The 20,182-nt window shown below is 53.6% G+C and overlaps 6 protein-coding genes and 1 pseudogene across 7 annotated transcripts; 3 read left to right on the top strand and 4 right to left on the bottom strand.

Moving 5' to 3' along the window:
* Nucleotides 1-59: 59 nt before the first annotated feature.
* On the bottom strand, nucleotides 60-2,226 carry CAOG_00083 (hypothetical protein). Its single transcript, XM_004364897.2, has 2 exons — nucleotides 1,988-2,226; nucleotides 60-1,339 (listed from the first exon to the last, which is right to left on the bottom strand). Exons 1-2 carry the CDS (start codon nucleotides 2,194-2,196, stop codon nucleotides 118-120), a joined length of 1,431 nt encoding a protein of 476 aa, XP_004364954.1. The 5' UTR covers nucleotides 2,197-2,226; the 3' UTR covers nucleotides 60-117.
* A 608-nt stretch (nucleotides 2,227-2,834) lies between these two features.
* On the top strand, nucleotides 2,835-6,288 carry CAOG_00082 (hypothetical protein). Its single transcript, XM_004364896.2, has 2 exons — nucleotides 2,835-5,816; nucleotides 6,046-6,288. The coding sequence occupies exons 1-2, from the start codon at nucleotides 3,099-3,101 to the stop codon at nucleotides 6,211-6,213; spliced, it is 2,886 nt and encodes a 961-aa protein (XP_004364953.2). The 5' UTR covers nucleotides 2,835-3,098; the 3' UTR covers nucleotides 6,214-6,288.
* Nucleotides 6,241-9,490, bottom strand: CAOG_00081 (TH1-like protein). Its single transcript, XM_004364895.2, has 9 exons — nucleotides 9,088-9,490; nucleotides 8,822-8,931; nucleotides 8,486-8,592; nucleotides 8,254-8,364; nucleotides 8,009-8,161; nucleotides 7,023-7,880; nucleotides 6,717-6,917; nucleotides 6,487-6,616; nucleotides 6,241-6,403 (listed from the first exon to the last, which is right to left on the bottom strand). Exons 1-9 carry the CDS (start codon nucleotides 9,384-9,386, stop codon nucleotides 6,315-6,317), a joined length of 2,058 nt encoding a protein of 685 aa, XP_004364952.2. The 5' UTR covers nucleotides 9,387-9,490; the 3' UTR covers nucleotides 6,241-6,314.
* Nucleotides 9,491-9,594: 104 nt separating this feature from the next.
* CAOG_00080 (hypothetical protein) lies at nucleotides 9,595-12,046 on the bottom strand. Its single transcript, XM_004364894.2, has one exon. The coding sequence runs from the start codon at nucleotides 11,913-11,915 to the stop codon at nucleotides 9,663-9,665; it is 2,253 nt and encodes a 750-aa protein (XP_004364951.1). The 5' UTR covers nucleotides 11,916-12,046; the 3' UTR covers nucleotides 9,595-9,662.
* Nucleotides 12,047-12,117: 71 nt separating this feature from the next.
* CAOG_00079 (hypothetical protein) lies at nucleotides 12,118-14,103 on the bottom strand. Its single transcript, XM_004364893.2, has 3 exons — nucleotides 13,887-14,103; nucleotides 13,258-13,770; nucleotides 12,118-13,102 (listed from the first exon to the last, which is right to left on the bottom strand). The coding sequence occupies exons 1-3, from the start codon at nucleotides 14,007-14,009 to the stop codon at nucleotides 12,386-12,388; spliced, it is 1,353 nt and encodes a 450-aa protein (XP_004364950.2). The 5' UTR covers nucleotides 14,010-14,103; the 3' UTR covers nucleotides 12,118-12,385.
* Nucleotides 14,104-14,382: 279 nt separating this feature from the next.
* CAOG_00078 (MAP kinase kinase) lies at nucleotides 14,383-17,864 on the top strand (annotated as a pseudogene). The gene is made up of 7 exons: nucleotides 14,383-14,564; nucleotides 14,976-15,046; nucleotides 15,361-15,414; nucleotides 15,534-16,573; nucleotides 16,727-16,954; nucleotides 17,069-17,535; nucleotides 17,634-17,864.
* A 362-nt stretch (nucleotides 17,865-18,226) lies between these two features.
* Nucleotides 18,227-20,143, top strand: CAOG_00077 (hypothetical protein; the record flags this gene model as incomplete). Its single annotated transcript, XM_004364891.1, has 9 exons — nucleotides 18,227-18,288; nucleotides 18,393-18,476; nucleotides 18,551-18,634; nucleotides 18,700-18,783; nucleotides 18,863-18,946; nucleotides 19,036-19,119; nucleotides 19,211-19,294; nucleotides 19,376-19,459; nucleotides 19,571-20,143. 9 exons carry the CDS (start codon nucleotides 18,227-18,229, stop codon nucleotides 20,115-20,117), a joined length of 1,197 nt encoding a protein of 398 aa, XP_004364948.1. The 3' UTR covers nucleotides 20,118-20,143.
* Nucleotides 20,144-20,182: the final 39 nt, after the last annotated feature.

Raw genomic sequence — 20,182 nt, 5'->3', positions numbered from 1 at the left:
ACTCTTCGCCAAAGCCTTTTTCGTAGTGTGTTGAATTGATTTATTCGTGTACTATTCATTAAACTTTGTATTTCTACTGTACATGAACTTGATGAGCACAACCTTTTTGTTGTTTTTTCAAATCCAACGCTCCAGATGGATCTTTCGAGTTTCGCGAATCATTTGCACGCACAACAACAACGAAAATGCACAGCAGCCAGCGGAAATAAAAAACGAGGTCTGATAGCAGCTTTCGCCGTAGCAATTGTTCCCGTCGCCGACGATTTTATCATCGTACAAGGCAGCGGACATTGGGCCAAAGAGAAAGACGCCCACTCCAGCTGCCATTGTGGCGAGGCCAAAGTTGGTGCCATAGTGTTTGGCGCCGAAACTTTCGCGGACAAGCACTGCGTACTGCGAAAAGATACCGCCATCCGCCAGTCCGACCAAAACAGCGGCCAGATAGAGCAAATCCACCGTGCTCCATGCAAGCAGCAGCTGAGCACCCGTTACAATCACGACGGCCATCGTGAGGAATGAGGCACGAGAGAGATGCCGCGAAAAGTGGTCGGAGAGGTACCCAAAAATGACGCGGCTCACGACGTTGAGGACTGAAAAGACAATGACGAGATTGCCGGACTCGCCATGCTGCCCACCGTACGCCTCGTAGATGGAGCCGAGATTGTTGATGAAGAGCAGCGCGGCGCCCACAGAAATCATAATCACCGAGAAGATCAGCACAAACAGCTTGGTTCGTAGCACTTCCAGCGGCGTGAGGTCGGGTCGCTTGAGCAGATCAGCATGTGTTGCGCTCGCCAGCAGGATGCTTGAGGGATTGACCGATTTGTTGTTCGAGTAGCCTGGAACGGGGCGTTCGTCTCCAAGCAATGCCGCCTTGCTGCCGTCCTTTTCCGTATCGGAAGGGTACAACATTTCGTCTTGAGGGAGGTGTCGAAGGAGAAACAGACCACAAACGAGGCAGATGGCCGCTGTTGTGCAGGCAAGCAGGATAAAGTAGCCTTCGAGATCTGCCGAGTTTTGGTATGCCAGCTTGTACACTGCGCTGAAGATGGCTGCAGAAGAACCAAAGCCGGCAAACAAAAAGCCTGCCACTTTGCCCTTGTCTCGAGGCCGGTAGTTGCGCTCGTTTGCAGCCATCGCAGCAATCACTCCAAAGATGCCTCCTTGCCCAACGAGGGCCAGAATAGCGCCCATCAGCGGCGCCTTGCTCGGTGCCAAGTCTTGCCAAACGGCAATGTACATGAGCAGGTATCCAAGCCCAATCATCACCGCTCCAATGCTCGCCGCGACTCGAAATCCAAACCGGTCATAAACAAGACCTGCAGGAATGGAAACGTATCTACCATTCCATCAGAGCAAAAGTGAGCCAGACCAAACCAAACAAAAGTAAATCTGAGTGCGTTTGTCGCGAGCGTTTTGTTCCAAATCGCACACCCTTTCCCCCAATGCTCCAATTTCAGTTTTCAGGTGAATGACTCCAAAAGCCGAATCAACATTCGGACATTGGTGAATTCCCCGCCGCGATCGGATTTTGCCAAAACGAAAAACTCCCAAATTGTTCAGTTGTCTGGTGATCAACAAGCAAAGTTCAAGCTTGAGGCGCTTTTCGGTCTCACTTTCCAAAGCAACCATCTCGCTTGTGTCAAACAAGCGTCTGATGTCCCAAACCAAACGGAAGGAAGGCGAGACGGAGGGGGGGGGGAATTGGTCGTGATGGCTGGCAGAATTGTGCGCCTGGACGTGTCATGTGGTTGAATCTTGCTTGGCTCTGGGCAGCCACTGCGCAGTGCACGAACACACACACACACAAGCACATGCACACGTCCATATTGGCAGCGGGGGCTTCGGGGTTGGGCGAGTGGGGAGTGGTCGTCGGAGGTTGGAACCAGTAGTGTTTGATTCGCATTGACCAACTCCCAGACAGCGGATTGGCGGATTTGAGCGAGCGGAGGGGAGGACTTTTTGCTTGTGTGTCTGTTCTGCTTACAGGCCGACATCGGCGATGGATGTGATCAGATTGATGTCTGGCTCGGTGTAGTTGAGGCGCGACTTGATCTCGGGCGAGTACGCAGAGATGCCGTAGAGCGTCCCACTCATCACCATGATGGCAAACCCCGCAAGGAGCGACACCCATCGCAGCACAGTGACTCTTGTGCTATTGGTATGACTAGTGCTGTGACTATGACTGCTATTCATGAGTGCTTCTGTTGGTATGACTGATGAAACTAACTAAACTGACTGAACGTTGCTTGCTTTTCCAAATTGAAGATCTCAGACAAGAATAAAATTCAATGTCTTTGGCTGTATCATGCCAACCCCCGGTGCCTGCGAATGGATGAGTTTATTCCAAGCGAGATGTTCAAGCTACAAAAAGCTTCCGCTCAGACGACGCTCGTCCGACCAGAATTAGCAACGCCCATCCATTTCATTCATGCATATCTACTTTCACAATATCGAAACACTCGAGCTGTGAGCCTCATGTGCATCTACTCACAAAGTCAAACCTTTTGAGCTTGGAGTCTTTTTTGAATCTTTACAATGTCAAAAATCGTAAGACCTCGAAACCCCGAAGCGCATTGAACCGAGTGTGTACTGCATCTACTTTCACGACGACGTCCACCGCAAGATCTCAACTCCTTGACCATTGAGCGTATTGAAGCACCCCCTTTTTGAACTCGTTTTGCTGTTTCAGTTGCTCGCTTTTGTTCAGTCTTCTTCTTTTTTTTTTTCTTCTTCTTTCTCGTCATCATCGCTGCTCTTTTTTTTTTTTTTTTTTTTCATCGCTGCTCTTTTTTTTTTTTTTTTTTTTTTTTTTTTTTTTTTTTTTTTTTTTTGCGCAACCAAACACACACACAATGTCGCTGGAAGAGCAGCTTGCGACAGAGCGCGCGGCTCGCTCTCAGATGGAGAACGACTTTGGCATGCAACGCAAAAAGTTCCGCGACATGTACATTGGCCTCGAGCGCCAGCTGAGCGAGGAGAAGGCGCGGACGGGCGAATTGCTGGGCCAGCTGCAGAGCGCTCGCGCCCAAGTCCACCAAGCTCAAGCTCAAGTCCAACAACAAGCTCAAGCTCAAGCGCATGGAGGCAGCCACGCAATGACGATGGGCGCTGCGGACGTGGCGGCACAGCTCGAGCAGCTGCGGAGGGACAAGCGCGCGGCAGACGACGAGATTGCGTCCCTGCAGGAAGTCATTCGCGCAGCGTCCGAGACGCAGGAGCAGCTCACGCGGGACAATCGCACACTCGCTGGCACACTGGACCGCGAGCGCAAGGAGGCACGCGCAGTCCAAGACAGGATGCGTAGGGACGCGGACGAGCTCCGCGCCTTGCTCAACAGCCAGACGACGACCAGCGCAGCGTCGCCCTCACCGTCGCCGTCGTCGGGAACGTCGTTCAAGTTTGGATCGCTGTTTGGCGTCAATCCCACTGCTGCGACCGGCGCGTCTCACGGCCCGCCTCCTCGTCGAACGGGCGGGGCTTCCCCTGCTCCCTCGAAATCAGGTGCTGCTACGAGCAACGCGACGGTGGACCAGCTCTTGCTGCTGGACTTTGATTCGGCGCCATCGCCAGTGGCGACAGTTCAGCCAAGCATGGCCGGCGGGGCCGCTGCGTCAGATTCACGGCCAATGACGCCCTCGCTCCTCGAGCCAACCCCGCTCGATCCCTCTGGCAGCTCCAACGACTCTTCCGCCTCTTCTGCGGCGGCTCTGGTTCCTCTGCTCCGCCAGCAGCTGGATCAAGAGCGCCTCAAGTCGCAGTCGCTGCAACAGCAGGTAAATGCGCTCATGGAGCGAACCCGCGATGCGCGACAGGCGAATGGAACATCTCGTCCGTCTCGTGACGGGGGGAACGCAGGAGGCACAGAGGAGCAAGTCTCTGCATTGTTCACTCAGTACGAGAGCCAGATCCAATCCCTCATGTCGGAACTCGAAGGCGAGCGACTCATGCGCACCGAACTTCAGCAAGCGTACGCCTCCTCCACACCCCTCAGCCACAGTGAGTCGGCCCCGATTCATCGCACCAACTTTGACACAAACACGTCCAGCCCCATGCGCCCCGCGACGCGGCCCTTGTCCATCAACGCGGATGGCGGCACGTCGTCATCTTACGCGTCGCCCTACGGCTATCCGAATTCCAGTTATTCTTCGTCGCCCAACAATAGCTATGGTGGTGCGAACGGCATGTATCAGCAACAGCAACAACAACAACAACAACAGCAGCAGCAACAGCAACAACAACAGTACACCCAGCTGCAGATGCACGCCCAGCATCTCCAACAATCATTAAATGCATCCAATGCCGAGACGCAGCAATTGCAGACTGCGCTCGCTTTGGAAAAGCAGAACAGCGCTGATCTGCAAATGATGCTCAACTCGCTCAAACTGAACTTTGATGCCGAGAGTCAGCGGCTGAACGAGCTGACAACGAATTTGCACTCTGAGCGTCAAGCGCGCGAAATTGAGCTCCAGGAGCTGCGCGCAGAGTATCAGACGAGCCAAACAGCCCTCGCCCAGCAAGAGGAGCGCCTTGGTGTCAGCGAAGCTTTGCTGGAAAGCACTCGCGTGGCTCACGAAGAGAAAACGAGTGCGTTGCAAAACGAACTCACACAAGCCCGGCAGGCGCGGGAGACTTCCGAAGCAGCCCATCTCGCCGCTGCAGCTGCGCTTCAAGCTCATTTGCAAACAATTCAGGAGCGCATCACTGCTCAGGAGAGCACTATCGAAGCCTTCAAGGCGCTCACGGCTGCCGCAGTCAAAGCGGCAGAAGACGGCAAAGCTCTGCTCGAGCACAAGCATCAGGCGTTGCAGCAAAAGCAGCAAGTTCTGGATGCATTGTTGCTGCGCGCTCAGTCGGACGCTGCTGGCTCTACGCCTGCTGCCATACCCTTGCCTGTTTCTGTCACATCGACCAGCGCGTTGACGTCTGCCAGCGCATCCCCGCACCCGCCAGCATCGCCAGGATTAGACCATCTGGTCCCGACAGGGTCTGTGTCCTTTGCACTGTCCCAACCCACAGACGCACAACCACAGCTTCTGATTCACACACTCGAACAGCGCATCCAGCTCCAGATCCAGGACATTGCCGATTTGCACGAGGATGCGGCGCGTCATGCCAGCTTGACCGCCGAGCTCAAGGGCTCACTCGATATTTTGTCCTCCAAGCTAGCCGCGACACAGACGAGCCTCCTTGAAGCCCAGTCGGAAAATCAGCAGAAAACCCAACAAATAGTCTCCTTGAATGCTCAACTCGAGGAGGTGCAAGCGCGAATGGCAGGGCTCGCTCAGGCCAATCCGGCTGACACTCACTCCGCCGAGGTACTCGAAGCAACCAAATCGGAGCTCGTCTTGCTCAAGGAGCGCGCCGTGGCTGAGCGATCGGCTCGCGCTCAGTCGGAGCAGAACCTGCGCGCAGAAATCGAACGACTCGCCGTGCAGCTCGCAAAGGACGCAACCGTCGTATCACAGCTGGCCGACGAGCGGACTGCCCGCGAGACTGCCGAGAGGCTACACCAGGAGTTGGACCTGCTACTGCGAAACACCAAAGCCAAGTCCCGAGAGGTGATTGTCATGCTCCAATCTGAGCTAGATGCGGAACGGAAGGCCAAGCTGGAGCTCGAGCAAGAGGCGAGCCGTTTACGGGTCAAGCTGGACGAAAGCATGTACGTTCAAAGCGAGCTCGTCCAACAGTCAAAGGGGCTTGCCATTGCGCTCGAGTCCCAACGCGAGCAGCAGAACACTATTCGATGGGAAACGGATGAGGACGTGCATGCCTGTCGAAACTGCGAACAAGCGTTCAGTGGTACGCGTCGCAAGGTCAGCAGACGACGCATTCCTCGGCAGATGGAGTGTGAGAAGTTGGCGGGGGGGGGGCGAGGAGGGCGGAAATGCCCGCAGAAAGATTTTGAGGCTCGATACGAAACTCTGCGCTCATTTTTTTCCCCCCTTCTGCGGCTCACGTTGCGGGATGCTGTATTGAAAACGCTGTCTCACTTTGAATTTTTTATGTTTTTTTTTTCCTTTCTTGTGCTTGGTTGTTTCGCAGCACCACTGCCGACAATGCGGCCGAATCTTTTGCGGACAGTGCGTCAAAATGACGCAGCTGCCAAATTCTGCCGGCCTGGCACAAGTTTGTACGAGTTGCGTGAGCTCATGGACGATCAAGCGATTTGATTCGCGATCGTCCGGTCTGCAGTCTCCTGCCCAACAATAGCGTTATTCCTGCACATGTTGTAGCTTGGTTTGTTTGTTCGTGTTATCAAAAGATTTCTGCCATTATCGATTAACATCACAAGAATTCAGGGGGAAGGTGATTCAAACACGCCAGGCCTCTAGCCGCTCCTTCACGCTTGTTTGCAGAGCTTCTGAGAGGTGAGAAAACTGTTCAGAATGGACAACAGAGTCTGTCACGCAATCGACAAAACGACAGTGAGCATTGTGTGTTTTTCTTTTGACGAAAAGCAAGTCAGCCTATGAGCTCTCGTACCGAAAAACTGCGAAAAGGGCGCAGTCTGATCTCCTTTCTTGAAGCCATCGACAACTCGCTGATCCACAACAATTGGCAAGAACTCGTCCAAGAACTGCTTCGAGTACGGCGCATCAACGATCTCGACAACCTGGACATTCAGAGTGTCATCAACGAGGTTTTGTCAACCAGGTTGGTTCAGTAACAGACCCACGCTTCAGTCAACCCATGAAAACGAAAAAAACAATTACCTCGCTGGAAAAGTGTCGAATCAGAGACAAATCAACACGGTCCGAGACCAGACACTCGCGAGCAAACTTGACAATTGGAATGACATAGTCCAAGCTCAACAAAAAGATGCATCGATCAAAGATGGCCTTTTTCAGACTGAGCTCGACAAGGGCATCGAGATCAAACTCGGCCGCAAAAAGTTGTTGCAGTAACGCAAATACCTGCCCATACACAAACAAACAAACCAACAAACAAAACAAACAAACAACCGATCAGCAAAACACTTCGTGCAAGCACCGCAAGCACAACCAAAAACTTTAACACACCTTTGGACGATGCAGCGAGTGTTGGAAAGCAATCTCGTCCAGCACGGCCAGGTGCCATGGCGGCGTCGACGTGGTAAAAGAGTTACTTAGCAAATGGGTGCTGATGAGCGCAACCTCAATCCAGTACAAGACACACGCGGCGACAACAGGGAATGTGAGATGGGGACACAGCGCGCGCATGTCGGCTTGCAAGTCACTGCTGGAGGAATGCTTGTGGCAAATTGTGTGGGCAGCGTCCAGTGCGGCGTACGTCACGTCATAAAAGTCGAGCACACGCCGCACAGACTTGCCAGTAATCGAGCTGGTTGTTCGAACAGCGGTTTCAAGGTCCATCGGCAAGCCACCGTTGGTGGCGTCAGCCGAGTCGGTTGGGATGTCGTACACCGAGGCCGCAAAGGCCAAAATAGCCAAATATTTGCCACGGTGCTGAGGATTGACGGGTTTTCGCGGATCAAACAGAGCGCTGATCAGGATTGAGAAGAGATCGGGATCCCGCAACAGCTCGATTGGTGGAATCAGGGTAGGATCGACGGGAGGATTGCCGGCAGCCATCGTAGGGGCCGCGAGAGAGCCAGCGGTGGGTAAAGGCATGCCTGGCGCCGCCGGACAGTAGCACTTTGTCAGCGTATTGATGTCGCCAGGAGTGCAGCTCTTTGCGTTCAACATGGAGGCGACGGCAGACGTAACTTGCGGAAAGGCGGGCGAGCCATTCAGCACCAGCCCAACGTGACGGGCAATGCTGTCGTTTTTGGTGTCAACTGCGTACAACTGCACCTCTTGAAAGAGGCGCCGAAGATTGAGCGCATGGAACAGGGCTTGGGCGTAGAGGTAAGTGTGCTCGCCATGGCAGACTGTTTTCTGTGTTGTGGGACAAGATGCACACCAACGTGGCGCGTTGAGTAATGGCATTAGGCATGGCATTATTAGGCATGGCAAAAACAACGCAAAACCGAGCACCAATCCGGGCTGGGGCTGGTCTGGCGTACCACAAAGTCTGGCAGAGCCTCTTTAATGGCATCTTCATCCTGGCGAACAAAATTAAAGACGGAAAAGACAAGCACTCGACTAAATACGAGAGCATCTGTCGAAGCCGTGGCTACGCTGGCCATTTCTTCTTGATGACCAGCATCCGAGATTTTCTGGAATGCGCAAATGGCACGGTCGAGTCGAGTTAGCCGTGACCTGCTCAGGGAAGCGACTGTCGCGTCACCCAATTCAGGTAGCTTCATACCTTAATGGCATAGTTCAACAGCACTGATTCAGAATGTGCTTCAGACAGTTGGTAGATGAGCGAGCGCCAGGACGAATGCGAAATCATCATATCGAGCCACACAGGCGCAGTCTAACAGCATTTCCCCCCAACAAGCGAGAACAGCAACAGTGCGCAAAACCATGAGCATCCGAATTGGAATTGATGATACGCTGAAGGCGCGTGCAATTCGACTGTAATAGCAATCCGTTACCGAACTAGCGGTGAACTTGGTATCGACCAATTCTCTATCGAAACGGCTTAATGCGAACTGTTTCAGCTGCGATTCGAGCAGGGTCTGGATTTCAGCTTCCGGCATGTCTGCATCAACAACGACAACGACAACAACAACCACAACAGCCAGAACGAATTGCAGAGTTAGATTGCTTGATCAGAACTCAAACACTGGCCCCCTCTCCCACCATCACAGCAGTATTCGTTCGACGTGATGACGAAGGGGGCTCCAGCGTGAATGTTTGCACTTGGCTTTTTCAAAAGCCGTGCACGACCAATCCAGCAATCAACGAGCGCTGGGTTATTGCGCTGTTACCTGTAAGCTTGAGCCAGTCCATGAGCAAGTTGCACATTTGCGCAAATCCTTGGTAGTTCTCGGACAATTCTCGGACGACAGCAGCGGGCGGTCCTCGCAATCGCATGTACCTGCATCAAACCCCCGAATCAATGGACAGTGGCATTGCATTGAGAATTTGCATAGATCTCGCATTTTCCCGCCAATTTCAGCGACTTCCCGCTCAAAAATCAAAAAGCAGCGCGCAGGTTTCCCCGCTCAGAACAACAACAACGCAACGACTCAACTGCTTGATGTTTGGGAGCAGAGTGGACTCCATGATGGCGTCTGGCGTGGACATTGAGCGCAGGATCTCATGCTGCTGCTCCTTCTCGGTCGGCGGCGGTGCCACTGCGCCAGAGCCACCGCCCGTGCCAGATCCAAACCCAGATCCAAACCCAGATCCAGACGCAGATCCAGCGACAGCAGAGTGGGAGTGGGCGTTGAAGCCGCCGGGCGCGGTCGTCCCTTCCAAGCCATTGCTCTGGCCGCTGGCACTGTGGTCGCCGCTCGTGTCCATCGGCATCGCGTACGTGGTGTTCATCATGAATGCAAAGCCAGAAAGGCAATAATGGGGTTTGGGGCTGGAAACGTTGTGATTGAGTGGACGACGACGACGACGACGAGGAACTGAGAAAAAAAAAAAACAACAAAAAAAAAAAAACAAGACTGAGCGGTTCAGACTCAAAACGTCACCATATGATCAGGATGGAACAGAATATATATTGAGAGGATCCATACATTGGATTCGCAGAGGGAAGGGGAGGGGGGAGACAAGATTGTACACAAGAAACCAAACAAAAATCGCAGCAAACTGCCATCCTCATGCTCGGTTGACACGAGAGGAGCCTCGATCAGCAGTCATGCGAGGACGAACAGCCACGCAAAGTTGGTGCTGGCCTTGGGCCTGCTCGATCAAATGACGATTGACAATCACTTGGGCGGAGCCTGGCGGCAAATCCATAATTTGCTCAAACTTCAAGTCACCGAGCGGCAGCTTGGCGTCGAGATAGGTCAGCCAGTCGTGCGAATGGAAGCGATGCAGCATTGCTACCGATACAAGCTCGAGCAGCTCGGGAGCAAGCGCCTTCGGCGACTGCGTCGACACAATCACGCGCATGCCGTCGTGGCGCATCAGGCGTGCCGCATCGACAATGGCATTGCTGAGGCCGTCCGTCGAGAGACCGTTCATGAACTTGTGCGCCTCGTCCAACGCAAGAATCTTGCCGCCAGAGACGTGGGCCGTGCGGAATTGCTCGGTGAGCACTTGGAAGATGCCGTTCGCCTCGTCCCGCGACAGAAGCGGATCGGTCAGATCAGCGACCACAAGGCTACCGGGAGCAATGCACTGCAAGAGATCTGCGCCACTCGCGCGTAGGTCTTGGTTTAAACTGCTTTCGGCCACCATGGCCTCCAAAAACGAAGCGCGTTGTTCGAGGGCACCGCCTTGCCCTGGGAGCTGGCACTTTTCGCGCACCTGCTCCATAAACCCTTGGAAGTCAGGCGTTTTGTTATCGCGCTGATAACGACGCAGCAAGTCCAACATCGAAGAGACGTAAAGCTGGCTGTCAGTGTCCTTGATGCGCATCAGCTTCTTGATGTGATCGGCGGAGAGCGTGCTCCAGCGGAACAAGAGCGGCTTCACCGTGCAGTACGCGCCATAGAACTTGCGACGCTGGTGGTAGTAGCTCGGGGAAACGAGGACTACTAGCTTGTCGCGAGGAAGCGCCGAGATTTGGAGAGAAGGATCGGGCGAAATCAACCCGGTCGCCTCGCACACGCTCGCAGTATTCTGATCATAGTGCAAAACCAGCCCTGCCATGGGGCGGTTGAGCCGAACAATCTCTCGACCTGCGGGGTGAGGATTCGGCACGAGACAATTTTCAAGAACGACCGACATGGTGTGGCTCTTGCCAGCACCCTGCACGCCCACTGCCACGAGACAAAAGGGCTCGTGAGTGTTGAGAAAGATTTCATTGGCACCTTCTTCGGGAGTTTCGTCGACATTCTCGCCCTGGTCGTTCGCCGTGCGATTCGGCCGGTGCATGCCGAGGTAGGCCGCTTCGGCAAACTGCTGGCGAGCGCTCATGCGGTCTCCGAGCACAAAGCCAATCTTCTTCTGCGAAGGCGCGGCCACGGGAGAGTCAAAGAAGTGGCGAGTCAGCTTTTGTTCGAGCGTGAGCGGGGGACCCGCTGAGGGCAGCATGCCAGCCGAAGGGTTGAATACGTTGTGGCTTGGCACGACACCTTCTGTGCCGTTGCTAGCGTCCTCATAGATGCCACCGCGTTGAATGACCTCGTCATACGTTCGGACATCGACAGAAGCGTCTGTCGTGGCAACCACAATCGCTGGACGCGCCTTTTTGCCTGCAGAAGCTGGCGTGACTGGCGTGACTGGCATGGCTGGCATGACTGGCTTGGCGGGCGACTGTGGGACTTCGGATGGCCCTGCGAAGGAGCCATTGTACGTTGGGGCTGTGACAGTGGAAGGTGCACCGGAAGCAGCTCGAGCGACAGCGCCTGGCTTCGGCGAGAAGGTGCACGCTCCACCCATCGGCGTGTGAGCGATGCGTGCATCGCTTTGCATCAAGAAGATGACACGGAGCCGGAAGCTCTTTCGCTCCGGCTCAGACAACGAAGGCGGAGGGGCAATCTGACTGGACTGGAACGCCTTCCCGGCGAGCACTTGTGCAATGTACTCCTTTGCGAGCTTCTGTGCGATTGCCTCGAGGTTGAGCTTCGGCGGCGGGGGTTGCGCTGGAGTACTAGCAGCAGCAGCAGCAGGAGCGACTGCGACTGAGGGAATTGCAGCAGGAGTGAAGAAGGTTGCCCCATTGACCGTCGACGCAGCCAGCTTCTCGTTCTGCTTCATGAGGTAGACGACGCGCTGGACAAACAGCGCTGAGAGGTCCTTTGGGATTGACGCCGGGACGACAATGGCGGAGGCGGGAAACCCCAGTCCACGTGCGACGATCTCGTTGGCGCACATTGTCGCGAGCCGCTGCGCTTCAACCTCAGCAGGGCTGGCGGACGGCTCGGCGGACGACGCAGCAGCAGCAGCAGCGACTTGGACCATGGCGAGCGGAAGGAAGGAAGGAAAAGGGAGCGAAAGTGGAGAGAGAAGAGGGAAAGTCTGGTAGAAAGACTGAGACCAAACCAAACACAAATTCAGAAGAATAGAAAACACGGTACTCCAATAAAAGTACTCCAACTACAACCAATAACCAATGGAAGGTTCGTTCTCGTTCTCTCGGTGAGTGTACTCGCATCATAGGAGGACTTGTTTGATATGGACTAGGGTACAGACAGAGCGGAAGAGGCGGGGATGGTTGGAAAATAAAACAGCAAGAAGCTTTAATCGGCAGTTGCTGATTGAACAATCGTAGGTGCACTGTGAATCACTGCCAAACAATGTCGCAGTTAAAAAGACTCGTGTCAGACAGACAAGGGTTGACATTGCCATCATCAACGAGCGCGGAGATCTTGACCCGCTCCTCCTCATCAAAATACAAAACCAAAAAAAAAAAAAAAAAAAAAAAGTCGCAATCACCGCATGTCTAAACTGCGATCGATCGACCAGTGTGCTGGCAAGTGCTGTGGGCGCAACGACTGAACGAATGCTCGACGCCATCGACGAACAAAGTCGAGCAGAGCGGCATCGGTCGAAAGTCGAGCAACAACTAAACGACCATGATCCGCTTCATCATCATCATCATCATCATCATCCTCATCATCATTGTCGTTGTTGTTGTCATCGTCATCGTCATCGTCGTCGTCATCATTGGCACGGATGGCGCCATTGTCCTTGCCACTATCGCCATCCAGACGACCGGAGTGCGGTGCACCTTCTCCTTTGCTCAGATTTGGTCGTGACGCGTCAGAAACGGTAGAGTCGGCCAGCTCCTTTTCACGAGCGGCCTTCCGTCCCAACCGCTCACGAGCGTCTTCAGGATGTTCACGGCGACCGTCACGAAGTCGAACCTTGCGCGCCGATTTGCTTTTGCTCAAAATGGAATTGGCCACATCCACGACTTGCTGCAGGTGTTCCAATACTTCGGACGATGTTGACCACCATGAAGGCAGAAGATCCGCATCACCTTCTTTGGTTGCAGCAAGCTGTGTAAAGGCGACATGACCCAGCAGCTCCGTCGTCAAAAGTTCAACTCGTGCCGGCGGCATGTTGTGTGAGTGACCATTGAGAGCCGATCCCAGTCGGGCAATGCGCTCGACACGCTGTTCATATTCTGTCAGCGGTGGCGAGGTCTGCCGCAGGAGAGCGAGGAGAAGAAGCGTGATTTGATAAACAACAATGGATCGATCGAAAACAAATCATGAGCAGAGTCCCCGAACTTGTTTCTCGCCACGTCTCTGCCTCATTTGATCTGCACGAGTTTTTGCCATCCACGTATCTAACTTACATCGACGGGCACGCCAAACTCCTTGGCGAGCTGTTTCATGACTGCTGCGCGAACGGGATCCAACCGTCGAATACAAGCGCCGCACAGCCTTAGAACGTCATGTGCAGCATGAGACTTGTAGATGCGTGGAAAATGACGGCGGTACAGCGACGGAACGACGTGGCAGCGGTAGATGGTCGCTGGCGGCGGGTCTGAGTTGTCCCCTGAGGCAAGACCGCTCTGCGACGCTGCCGGTGTTTCAGCTTCGCGGACGGCGCGCGCTACATGGCGATCGAACGCGCCACACACAAAACACCGGTTTGGCAGGGCCTGCAGGTAGAATGGATCGTTGACGCGACCAAGTCCCTTTGGAGTGAATGTGAGCCGAATCGCTCGCGGGCCGGCAGTCCCGGCCGCAGCAGCTCCCGCGGCAGTGGCATTGAGCAGTGCTGCTGGACTTGATTCCAAGGCGGCAGGCTGCAACGGGCGTGCAGCGGCGGCCTCGTCACCTTCGGCAACGTTGGGATTGAGCTCCTGTCACACCAATACAATGTCACTTTGAGAACTTGACAACCTCCCAAGCTTTGATTTCACTGGAATCAACTCGAAGATGAAGCATGATGCAAAACCACTCGCTGGGTTGGACGTACGACGGCCAAGGAGCGCTTGAGGTACCAGTTGAGCTTGCGATCGTCGCAGAGGAACATGAGCTGCCCAGCGGCTGAGAACACGCGGTGGTTGGTATAGATTGCCTTGATTCCTTTCGTCAACATGAGGAGATATCTTGGAGGGGCAGCAGCAGTATTCGATCACCGTAGATGGTGAAAATGCAGTCTAAAAACAAACAGAGTCGACACACAGACTAAGAAGGACGACTGAGATACAGCTTCTTTTGAATAAACAAACGTCCGTTAGCCTTTTTGCGACCAGGGTTTTGCCTGTTGGTTTTTGAGCAAAGAACGAACCGATCTGACCGACCCCCCAAACGACAAGTGCGGGCAGGGCAAACCAAAGGGAAAAACGAGAAACGATTCAGAGCTGCTTTCTTTCGTGTCCCACTCCGACTGCTACTTGCTTGCGGTTTCTTAGACTCTTTTCTCAGTCTCTTTTCTCAGTCTCTTTTCTCAGTCTCTTTTCTCAGTCTCTTTTCTCAGTCTCTTTTCTCAGTCTCTTTTCTCAGTCTTCCCTTTTCCCCCCCTTTTTTTGTTCTCTCTCTGTGTCTTTCCTCTCGCTCCACACCACACATCCCAAATGGCATACAAGGCCAAGCTCAAGGCCCGGATTGAGCTTCCGACGAGCGAGCAGAGCCTGCCTTCGCCCTTCCTCCTGTCAGCAAAAGCACAGCACCACTTCCCCCGACGACTTCACCCCGACCTCGCTCTATCGCTCTCTTCAACAAATCAACCCCTTCCAAACCCCTCCCCAGAATGCAGCACCAAGCAGCGGGTTTGCATTGTGTGTTGTGTGTGAGCATCGTCGCGTCATGCGAAAAGCGTCAGTACAAGCCTTCGTTCGTCACAAGCTCGAGCTCGCATTCTCACTGCGATCTGACTCCACTGTTTGCGAGGCTTCAGTGCTGCTCTGGGCTGCTGTTGAGCCGAGGGGAGGCGGCTTTGGGTTCTTGGGCGGCTTCGATCTGGGTTGGAGCGCACGTCTCTTCTGTTACCAAAGTCACACGTCCCAGGCTCACTTCCACGCTCTGCCCGTGTGTCGCTCTGTCATTGGTGCGGAATGTACAGGACCTCAGGAACGTTCCAGGAAGGCGGCGTCACAGTGTCCAAGCATGGCTTCACGTTCGAGCCAGAGAAAGGTCGGTCATAGATCCGCGCTCAGCAGCAGATGCCGTTCGTGATACGCCATCGCAATACCTACAAGCACAATGTGGATGAGTCGCAAAGACAAGCAGACAATAATCCGGCTATTTCGCGTTCGTGTTGCGGAACAAAAAAAAAAAAAGAGTTTTTTTTACTCAGCAATCTCTTCGTTCCAAAAGCAGCTTGTTTTTAGGGTATTGAGTGTGGAAATTTGTGTGACTTACCCCAGTGTCTGATACTTCTATGCTTGGATCACCTTTTGCCAATACGGAATTTTGTGGACTCCATCCTCTGCCGGGGGCATACGCAGTCGGAACACCGACTTTCAGTGGGCAATTCGAGCTGGAACCGCTTCCAAGCACTGGCAAGTCGTCCTTTCCCCTTCCAGCTTTTTTTTGTTTTCTGCTTTGTTCTGGTGTTTTTGTGGTTTTGATTTTGAGTTCTGTGCCATGGAAACCTCACCTGCCTTTTGCATCCTCATAGGCATCTCAAATTCCCCGTCCTTGGATAGCTTCAGTCGGCTTGGAGCAGCCCCTCAGTCAGACCTCCACCCAGTTCCGTCTTCTGCGGACAAAGCCCTGCCCGCGAGCACAGGCTCGCCTGGTGACACGTACCATGATGACATGGCGGACGAGTTTTGCTTTGACATGCCAAACACGCAGCAGTCGCCAGCGCACAGCTCATCGTTACCATTGTCGCCTGCACCCAACGTCGCTCATGGCCACCGCCACAGCTACTCGAGCACAAGCACGTCGTCGCTGCGCACCAGCTTGCAACACCTTGCGGTGACTCGTGCAAGATCTACCTCGTCTTCGTCTCTCTTACGCCAGTCCGGATCTGGAGCTCCTGCACCAGCATCCCACTCCCCTGCAGCCGCTTTGGCAGACACATCCGCTGCACAAAGGACTCATGGTCACCAGTATTCTCGAACGATGAGCTACGACGCCTCGAGTGGCCGGCCGTTAGGCGAAGACGTAGGAGCCTCCAGCGGCGCTCCGTTGACTCGTGTCGCTTATCACGGATCGGGCTCCAATCTTGCGCGAACCGCCACCGTCAGCAACCACCCCCTTGCACGCAGTGCCTCGTCTGATGGATTGCTGCATGAGCTCAATGACGAGTTTGTTGAAGACGAGCCGGCGCAATCGTATTCGCCTGCAATTTCGAGCTATTCCAGCTTCAATCCCAACATTCCCGCCAATGTTGCGCGCACGCTCATCCAGCTCGAGGGCCGGGATCCATCGGTATTGGGGCGAAGAAGCAGTGTCATTCCAATCGAAGAAACCGGATACTACACTGGTTCGGCAGCTCAGAGCAGGCTTTCTTCGCATGTCAGTCTGACTCAAACCAGTGCGTCCAGCTCTCCAACAGGGCCCAATCGAGGCCCAGCAATCCCACCGACCCGCCCCCCTTTGGCAGAGGTCAGACTTGAGGATTTGGATGTGGTTGGCGTTATTGGTCGCGGAAGCGGTGGCGCTGTGCACCGTGCACTTCATGGTCCTTCAGGGCAGACCATTGCGCTCAAGGTACGGCCGTTGCTCTGGTGGTAGAGATGTGTTGTTCTGAAGCCATGCAAACGGGGCTCGAGGCGGCCTTGGCCCTTTTGCAAATGTTTCACTTTTCGATTTGGGTTTTGCTCATTGAATTCTTCTGCGTTTGAATCGGATTGTCGCGCGTAGGTGATTCCATTAGATGTCACCGATAGAATCCGAAAGCAGATTCTGCTGGAATTGCGCACCTTATACGAGGCCAATTGTCCGTATGTCGTGCGATTTCACGGAGCGTTTTTCCATGAAGGCTCCATTTCCATCGCGCTCGAGTACATGGACGCCGGTTCGCTGCACAGCGTCGCCGAGGCTGCAGAGGGTGGTATTCCGGAACTGGTGCTGGCCAAAGTTGCCGAGCAGGTGTGTGAGCATCACAAGATTTTTTTGTTAAAAAACAAACCCCCCTGCGCGTTTCTTTTCCACCCCATGATGACTGACTCACATTGAGACTCGCTCCACGTTTTGATTCGACAGATTCTTCACGGCTTAGTGTACCTGCACAAGGAACGTCACGTTATTCATCGCGACATCAAACCCTCCAATCTTTTGATCAACCGGCAGGGACAAGTCAAGATTACAGACTTTGGGGTGAGCGGGCATCTGGCCACTTCCATTTCGAGTTGTGTGTCCTGGGTGGGCACCATCACGTACATGTCTCCAGAGCGAATTCGAGGGCATTCGTACTCGGTCATGTCCGATATCTGGTCGTTCGGGCTGTCCATGATGGAGCTCGCCCTGGGCCATTTTCCATTCCCTCTGCCATCTGCCAACGACGGCAGTCGGCCCAGTGGCAACAACGAGGAAGACCGGCAGCAGATTGACTTGGAAGCGTCCGGTTCGGTGCGGTTTTTCGAATTGCTCTATCATATTGTAGAGCAGCCCTCGCCAACGTTGTCTTCAGCAACATTTTCGCCCGAATTTGTCCAGTTCTGCGCCGACTGGTAAGTCAGCGTTTTTTTTTTTTTGTTTGGAAGGTGATTGTGGCGGACCACATTTTCCTCTTCATTTCATTTTTCATGTGTTTTTGTGCTTGTTTCAGTCTGAACCTTCAAAGCGTCCAACTGCGCAACAACTCTTGGGATCGCCCTTCATTCGCAAACACAAGGCCACCGCTTTCGACTTGGGTGAATGGGTCTCGCAACGCAGCCGGCCTTGAGTTGTTCCGTCGATCAAGCAGAAGAAGAAGAAGAAGAAGAAGAAGCGGGGTGTGTTTTGTCATTTTGTTATTCTAGCTGCCTTGTAATTTAAATTTTTACATTTTACGAACGCACTCTGATGCACCCACAAAGCGCATGGACGAAGCGAGTGTCGTCCATCACCAGTCACGTTTTTTTTTTTTTTTTTTTCCAGCATCTCTTGGCTTTTGACAGCACTGCTGGTACGCCTTGAACTCCCAGCGCTCGTTGTGATCTGCATGGTGCTTGCAATCTGAAGCGTTCAACGAGTGATGCCTCAGGGTGATCCTTGGGGGAGCTTGAGGGGAATGACATGTAGATCGGGGGGTTGGTTGCGAAGCGAGGAGTGGGAAGAGTGTGAAGAGTCAGTCCCAAGTCACGAATTCACCGTTTTGCTTGGCTGTGCTCGTCGCTGACACAGGCAGATCCCAAAGCCAAGTCCAAGCCAATCGCCTCTATGACTCTGATCCAGCGCGAGTTGTATGATCGAGTCAAGAATAACGCGATTGGATTGCTCAGGTAAGAGAAAAGAGATCCATTTTGATGGGGAAAAGCAAAGCACAAAAAAAAAAAAAAAAAAAAAAAAAAAAAAAAAATCGCGCATGCTAACAAAATAACGGCAGTTTGTGGAGGGAGCAGATTGGCGATGCTGGAGCAGAAACGATTGCCGAAGCGCTCAAAGAAAACCAAAAGGTGGTCAAGCTCATGTAAGTCGTCTCAGTATTATGGATGCTAGCGGGGGGGGGTGAGATAGTGCTCGCTGATCCTGATCAATGGACAGTTTGGGCGAGAATCGGATTGGCCACGTTGGGACACTCGCGATCGCTGAGGCAATCCGAGTGAACACGACACTGACTCAACTCAGGTGAGTGAATTTCATGCTCGCTCAGTGCAAATGCGAATTGCAAGAGTACTGACTTGGGTGGACAGTTTGAATGCAAATCACACTGGCGATCTCGGCGCTCGAGCGATTGCTGAAGCGCTCGTTGTGAACAAGTTTCTGCAGAAGCTCTTGTAAGCCTTGTCACAAGTTGCAGTGCTAGTGGCATCAGTGCACTTTGAGAATGCGCACTAATCCGAGGAGTCAAACCAGCCTTGGCGACAATCAGATTGGCGATGCAGGAACGCGAGCCATTGCCGAAGCACTCAAAGTGAACAAGACGCTGACCTCGCTCAGGTGAGTTGACCAGCAGATCTCTGGTGATGATGCCAAGGAATTTATGAAGCCGATTACTGTTGCTCACGGGCGGCGAGGGGGACAATCAGCTTGGAAAGAAATCAGATTGGCAATGATGGTGCACAATCGCTTGCTGAAGCACTCAGGGTGAACACGACGGTAACCAGGCTCGAGTACGTCAACGCTCAGTTGCTGATGCTGATGAATGAGGGATACAGCATGCTGTGGACATTGAAGGTGCTCAATTGGTGGAGGGTCGGATAGCTTGGAGCAGAATCAGATTGGGGATGCAGGCGCTCGCGCACTAGCGGAAGCACTCAAAGAGAACACCACATTGACGCTTCTCGAGTAAGTGGCTGTGGCTGCCTGCTTTGTTGGGGCATTGAGAACCAGGCCATTTTTCTCACTCGTCATCCTGCTCGCAAACAGACTGAATCATAACGCGATCGGGGACGCTGGCATGGAGGCGGTTTATGATGCATGGGACGTCAACGCCACTGTGGAGGATACTCGGTCAGTTGCTCTTTTCTTGTTCAAATGTAGGGAGGAGTTCGGAGGCTATACTGTCCACCAACGGCGCATCATCATCCTGTGGAATTTTGGAATTTGGTGGCGGATGCACAGTTTCGAGAATCCTCAGATAAGCCCCCTTGCACTTGCCATGATTCCACGATTCACAACTGCCGAGGACTCTCAGACCGTGTTTGGCTTGCTAACCCGCGGTCTAGAGCTGGAGAATCAGTCTGCTTGCCTGCCATTACTGCCAGACGAAGTTGCCGAGCGGATTTTGGACGAAGCCTGCTACTGGCCGGGCGTGCAGCGAACTGAACGCGCCTGGTTTCATGAAACAAACCCCACGTGGTTTCTGAGAGTCACAGTGCCCAAGAACACCACTGGAGACTCAATCCGTGTGAAGGCAATTCAAATCGTCCGCGAGAGGAAGCGCTCGGACAGCGCGATTCATTGGGTTGTTCGCGACGAGCTAGGTGCTGTTCGATACGAAGGAGCAGTGATTCCAACGGTCGTCGGCTCGACCATCCAGCTGCTGACAATTCGGGCAGCGGACAATCCTCACATCCGACAAATGCGCGAAGGATGGGAGGTGCTCGTTCGACCCAGCGAGTATGCTCGAGACGTGCGTTTCGAGTCGCTTTATGTGGGCTATATATAGTCGACAATCGCAATCTTTTAGATATCATCATCTCAGATGAAACAAACACGACCATTTTTGATGTC

Source organism: Capsaspora owczarzaki (genome assembly GCF_000151315.2).
Source record: "Capsaspora owczarzaki ATCC 30864 unplaced genomic scaffold supercont2.1, whole genome shotgun sequence".
Lineage (NCBI taxonomy): Eukaryota > Filasterea > Ministeriida > Capsasporidae > Capsaspora > Capsaspora owczarzaki.
The sequence above is the reverse complement of the archived record's forward strand: the minus strand, read 5'-3'. Positions and strand labels throughout refer to the sequence as shown.